The 6000-nt window shown below is 46.7% G+C and overlaps 1 protein-coding gene across 2 annotated transcripts in view; it reads right to left on the reverse strand.

Annotated features, from left to right (window-relative positions):
• Snx9 (sorting nexin 9) overlaps positions 1 to 5765 on the reverse strand; it is an 83931-nt gene extending 78166 nt beyond the window's left edge. Inside the window, exon 1 of one of the 2 annotated variants that reach the window (XM_045158405.1) lies at positions 5687 to 5765. In XM_045158405.1, the coding sequence (XP_045014340.1) occupies positions 5687 to 5698 (12 nt within the window). In that variant the 5' untranslated portion in view covers positions 5699 to 5765. The remainder of the gene's footprint in view (positions 1 to 5686) is intronic. The other variant, XM_045158406.1, reaches the window with a different exon arrangement.
• Between the last annotated feature and the right edge of the window lie 235 nt (positions 5766 to 6000).

The raw sequence follows: 6000 nt of genomic DNA on the forward strand, positions 1-6000 counted from the left end.
GTAAGAGAATAAAATACAAAGAAACCTGATGCCTGGGTGTCCTGGCTCTTCACATACTAACTAGGATTACAGAAATATACAATGGGGAAGAGATGATTTTCATAAAGTAACTGCTAAGAATTTTCTGGAACTACACCCTCCAGTACAATAGCTATTAGCCATGAAGAGCTGTTTAAATTAAAATTATCAACACAGTTCCTTGGTCACTCACATTGATTATTTCCAGGCCTCATGTAGTAAGTGGCTTCCACAGGGACTGTATGGATGGGACATTTCAGTCACCACAGACACCTTTGAGAAACATTATTGTATCACTGAGGCGGCAGCCTCAAACCCAAGACAACGGGTACACCCCAAGCTAGGAAACAGCACAACACTGAAGACCTGGCAGAGAGAAGAGCTGGTCAGTCATCTACAGAGGGAACGTGACGTCTGGACAGTGACTGAAAGCCAAGGGAGAATAGTTTCACTGTGCTGAGGGAAAATGCTGACAACCTAAAACACGCCTGGAGGGCAGGAGAGATGGCTCAGTGGTTAAGGCACTTGCCTGCAAAGCCTAATGACCTGGGTTCAATTTCCCAGTACCTTTATAAAGCCAGATGCACAAAGTGGCACATGCATCTGGAGTTCATTTGCAGCTGCTGGAGGCCCTGGTGTACCCTTTCTCGCTTTCCTCCTCTCTGCTTGAGAATAAATAACACATACATAAGGGGCTGGAGGGATGGGTTAGTGGTTAAGGCGCTTGCCGGCAAAGCCAAGGGACCCAGGTTCGATTTCCAAGGACCCATGTAAGCCAGATGCACAAGCTGGTGCATGCATCTGGAGTTCGTTTGTAGTGGCTGGAGGCCCTGGCGCGCCCATTCTCTCTCACCCGCTTTTCTGTCATCTGCCTCTTTCTCTCTCTCTCTCAAAATAAAAATTTTAAAAACAAATAAAAGTATTTTTTAAAAACTCGCCCCTAGAAAATCATCTATCTTTTATGGATAGGGCAAAAGATAGTTTTATTTATAAACTTTCCTTAATGGAAATTCCAATTCAGTTGAGATAATTAAGAAAGGACTGAAATATAAAATAGTGCACAAAGATATGGTTCAATGGAATTAAGTTAAATAATCATTAACTGTATGAAAATAAAAATGTCTATAATTTGTAGTGAAAACAACTAAAATATATAACAATAACTGATACTACGAGGGAAGTGAATGCAATTATATTATTTTTAGTAGGTTTTTTGATAATTCAAGAAAATAATATGAGAAATTTCAGATTTTAAATTACAAATATTAATAGGCTTAAGCTAACCATCTGGAAGGAAAAAAAGTTAGAAACTTTCCAAAAAGCTGTCTGTGTGTGGGGAGGGGGAGATTACAAGAAGAGGCAAGGACCCTCAATAATTTATAAGATAGCACCCAGGAATTGGGGAGTATCAGTGAATACAGGTAGACAAAAATCAAGCCACAAAGCAGTCAGATTAGGTCAAGAGGTAAAATTCAGCCACATGTTCACCAAATGAAAGCTAATGAAATCACATTAATAGACAAAATAGTTTTAATGAAAAATATGCATCACTAGGGTCCTTTCATAACGAGAAAAGGTCAATGCACCTGAAAGACAGTGCTAAACTCAGAGAAAGTGCTTAAGGCCACCGTTTTAACTTGTTCTCCATCACATACACAGATACAAGAGACCAAGTAGACAGAACAAGTTAGTAAGGATGCAGCTGTGAGCAGCATGCTCGTAGGTTCAACATAATGGACATTTGTTAGCTGTGTATACACAATTGGGAATATTTCTCCTGCACACAAAAAAAACATATATGAAATTATTTCCTATTATATGGTTGATCTCAAATTTCCAGCCACAGTACTAGTTACTAATCAGATTCCCTAATCACAATGCAATCAAATTAGAAATCATCAAGAAAAAGATAAATGAGGAATCCTAAATTCTGAAAACTAAGCACACTAACAACTCATGGGCTGAGGACTCAGCCTGAAGTCTCAGAAGTACAAAGGTGGTTCCAATGACTCAAGCTGCAAGTACAAGTATTACACTTAAAAAATACTTGCTAACGTGGTGGGAGGAGATTAAAGTGGCCTTTTAGCACTTGCTTGCAAAGCCTTGAAGGCCTGGCTGGGTTTGATTCCCCAGGACCCACATAAAGCCAGGTGCACAAAGTGGTACATGAGCCTAAAGTCAAGTTTGCGGTGGCAGAAGACCCTGGCGTGCGTGCCCATATTCTCTCTCTCCTTGCAAATAAATAAAATATCATTTAAAGTGGCCTTTAAAAATTCTAATGTATGAGCTATTATATCACTGGAACATCACTTTACTTTTCAAAGAGTGGGATACCAAGAACAGCAAACACACACAACAGCCTCTTGCGGCTGACACCATCCTAAAGGAGGCAGCCACTGGTCATGCAAAAAAGTGATGCTCTGGGAGCAGACAGCGTGTGCAAAAAGGCTACATGCAGGAGAAGGTGGCAGGGCAGTTGAGGAGAGAAAGGAAGAGCGTATGTCTTGTTTTCAGAGTTCTCCAGGATGGCCTCAACCTCAGCCTCTGCACCCCAGGCCTGTAATTACAGATATCACACACCACCATGCCCAGGTGAAAACTACACTGTTTTAAATGAGGAGTTAAGGCAAAACTATTTAATTTAATTTCCAGATAGTCAATATAAAGAGTACAGAAAAAAAAAACCACCAGAAAACATTTTATGCTTTTGGATCTATTCCTCCTTTACTAAGTTTTACCTTTTACTGTTACAGAGTTTTTCTTTGACAACATATGTACAGATATTTTAAAACTCAAAATATAAAATGGGCCAGGCATGGTGGTGCACATCTTTAATAACCCTAGCACTTGGAGAGTGAGTCCCAGGTCAAGCATTTTGTCATTACTACTGAAATAATTGTAAGCACAAAGGATCCAAATCAATTACCAAAGATTAACTTTACTATGGAAATTACAGCTAAATCCTACAGAACTGCCATTACTTTATGTCCACTTTAACATATACGGAAAAAATTATTTCTCAAGATTTACCTTATAAATACAACTTAAATTGACTCAAAATTACCCTAAGACCATGTCACCATATATTCTCAGGCGGTATCCAAAAGAGGTCAAGACAGAAACATTCCCACAGCCTGTCACCGTATTTGGTTAAGTGAGACATCACTGAACTCAGAGGAGTGCATGCATTTAAGCTGAATTCAGCGTCCTACTGAGGAAAGATTAGAAAGAAAAACCAGATAATCCCTTCAAAAGGTGCAGTTACTGATTTCAGCAGTGAAGAACTACCCAATTAAAGGTCTAGAAGATTTTTTTTTCCATTATGAATCTACCAACAGTTCATAAACGTCATGGCAGTTCCAGAAACAACCTTATAAGAACAGGTAAGAACAATAAATAAGAAACCTATCTAAGGAGAACTAAAGCCATGTCTGATGAATCCAGAGGAAAACCCAACACCACCAATATATTTCCCAGTTAGTGCTTATAGCAGAAACCCTCTCCAGCCTTCTTAATTAAGGAAAGAAAAACATATGTACGTATGTATATATATGTATGTATGTATGTGTATATCCAACTACTAAGCTGTGGGAAAAGGAAGGTGTGTGTGATGGGGTTGCAGGAAACCATGACAACTGTAATCTCTGGAACAATTAAAAAATGAGAATTGGGACCCGGTGTGGTGGCGAACGCCTTTAATCCCAGCACTTGAGAGACAGAGGTAGGAGGACTGCAGTGAGTTCGAGGCCACCCTGAGACTACATAATAAATTCTAGGTCAGCCTGAGCTACAGTGAGACCATACCTGGGGGGAAAAAAAAGAGAGAGAGAGACAGACAGAGAGAGTGAGAGAGACTTGGCTTTGACACAGAATCACTCAGAAGTAGGAAAACTGCACAAGGTGTCTCTACTAATGAGCACCTCACCACCAGTTCCTTTCTTCAGATGGGAATGGTTTGTGATACTGTAAACAAGGAAATGAGCGCCATGTGGAACAGCGATTAGAAAGGTGAGACACACTCCCAGTCACATCACTGGAATTTGCCTCCAGACTAGCACGCAGTAGGGAGTGTTTGCTCATGTGGAAGGCTTGAACTTATGAAGACACACACAAAGTTCAACCGGGGTGCAAGGACCACTCAATTCTCCCAGAATAAAACTGAAGTTCAGGCTTCACCATCTTTAAAGTGCTCACTGGGTATCTATCTATACACATGCATTAGTTTACAAGTTGTATTCCACTTAAAACACTCAAATCAGTGCAAACAGCACGAACTGACCTCTAGGGACTGATATCTATGTCGCAAACCACTTTTAAGATTACAAGATGACTATGTAATAGATAATTTCTCATGCCTTTGGCAACAAACCTCAAAATCAAATTTCCTTAGTAATCTCTGGTTTGACTGAGATTTTCTTTCTGCAAGGGTCAGCACAAAATTGACATATTGGGGGGAAAAAAAAGTGCCAGGTTCTATCACATTTAATAAAACCAAGAACATCAGAGTCCAACTATATTAATAAGGCAATTATCTCAGCGACATTAGCAACATTTGCCCTGAGGGGAGGAACCCTCACGTCTGCATAAACACTGTACCTAGACCTCTTGGGAGCCCAGAAATTTATCTGAGCACCAACTTCAAGGGACCGAGAGAAATCAGATCTTTCAAAGGAATACCAAATTTCTTACCATTGAGATTATCCCTGCACACAGGAGAGGCAGCAAGCCACAAGTAACGTACACATTTCAAAAATGAATAAATATAGGAAAATTATTATTAACAATAAATTATTATTAAAGAGTCGTTATTTAAAAAAAAAAGAAAACCACCAACAACTCCGTGCACAGATCCATCAGTAAGTAGCTCACGGACGCCGCCTCCCTCCCCTGGGGCTCCTGCAAGGTCCCAGCGCTTCCTTTACCCCCAAAAAACTCACCAAGAAAGAGAGAACGGGGATTGGGGGGGGAGGTTGTTGGGGAGGGGGTGTTAAAGATTTATTTGCAGGCTCAGGTGACAAAAGGGCATGGTGGGGGGAGGAAGACTGTTAATTTCCCAAACAATACCATAACGCGGGCAAGCCCGACGTCCTGGCCGGGAACCAAGCAGGAGCCCAAGTTCCACCATGTAATTGGGGGGGGGAGGGGGTCTCCCCCAACCCCGCGACCCCAAGCGAACACGTAACCGAAAGCGCAGTCTCGTCCCCGTGCGCCGATCGACCCCGCCGGCCGTGCCATTCGAACCGCCCAGGGCGGCCGCAGCCGGCAGGGAGGGACGGGGCGGCGCGGGGGGCGCGCGGGGCCGGAGCCCACGCCGCACGGGGCGGGCGGGGAGCGGGCGGCGGGGGTCCCCGCGCGCGAGCGGCCCGCTGGAAGGCGGCGATGTCGGGGCGCGGGGCGGAGAATGGGGGGGGGGTGAAGCTCCGCGATCCCACGTCCGCGCGCAAACGTGCGAGCGCCGCGGGCCGAGGGACGCGCGAGCCGGGGCCCGGCAGGTCGGCACTGGGCCGCGGCGCGCCGGGGGTGGCTCGGGCCGCCCGCCCGCCCGCGCCGCCGTCCCGATGCCCGGCTTCTCCCGGCCCACGCCGCCGACCCCCCCAACCCCCACCTCCGGCCCTCCCGGAGGCCCCGCGTCCCGGCAGCCCGGGGCCTGGCGCCGCGCGCCGCTCACCTTGGAGGCCATGGCGGGCGTCTCCCGCGGCCCGCGCCCGCCGGCTCGGCTCGGCTCCCGGCGCCGCTGGGGCTGCTCGGTTCCCGGCGGCGGCGAGGGCGGGCTGCGCTGAGCGTCTGGGCCCCGCGGCCGCCGCCCGCCCGTGCAGTTCCTCAAAGTCGCCGGCGGGGCTGCGCGGCCCCCGCCCCTCGCCCGACCTGCCTCCCCGGGACCCGGCGACGTGCGCGGCGCGGCGCGGCGGAAACGCGCCCCGGGGCCCTCGCCCGCGGCCCGGCCTCCTCTCCCGCCGCCCAGCCTCCGCCCCGGCCGGCCGG

The sequence above is a fragment of the Jaculus jaculus genome, chromosome 9, assembly GCF_020740685.1.
Source record: "Jaculus jaculus isolate mJacJac1 chromosome 9, mJacJac1.mat.Y.cur, whole genome shotgun sequence".
Lineage (NCBI taxonomy): Eukaryota > Metazoa > Chordata > Mammalia > Rodentia > Dipodidae > Jaculus > Jaculus jaculus.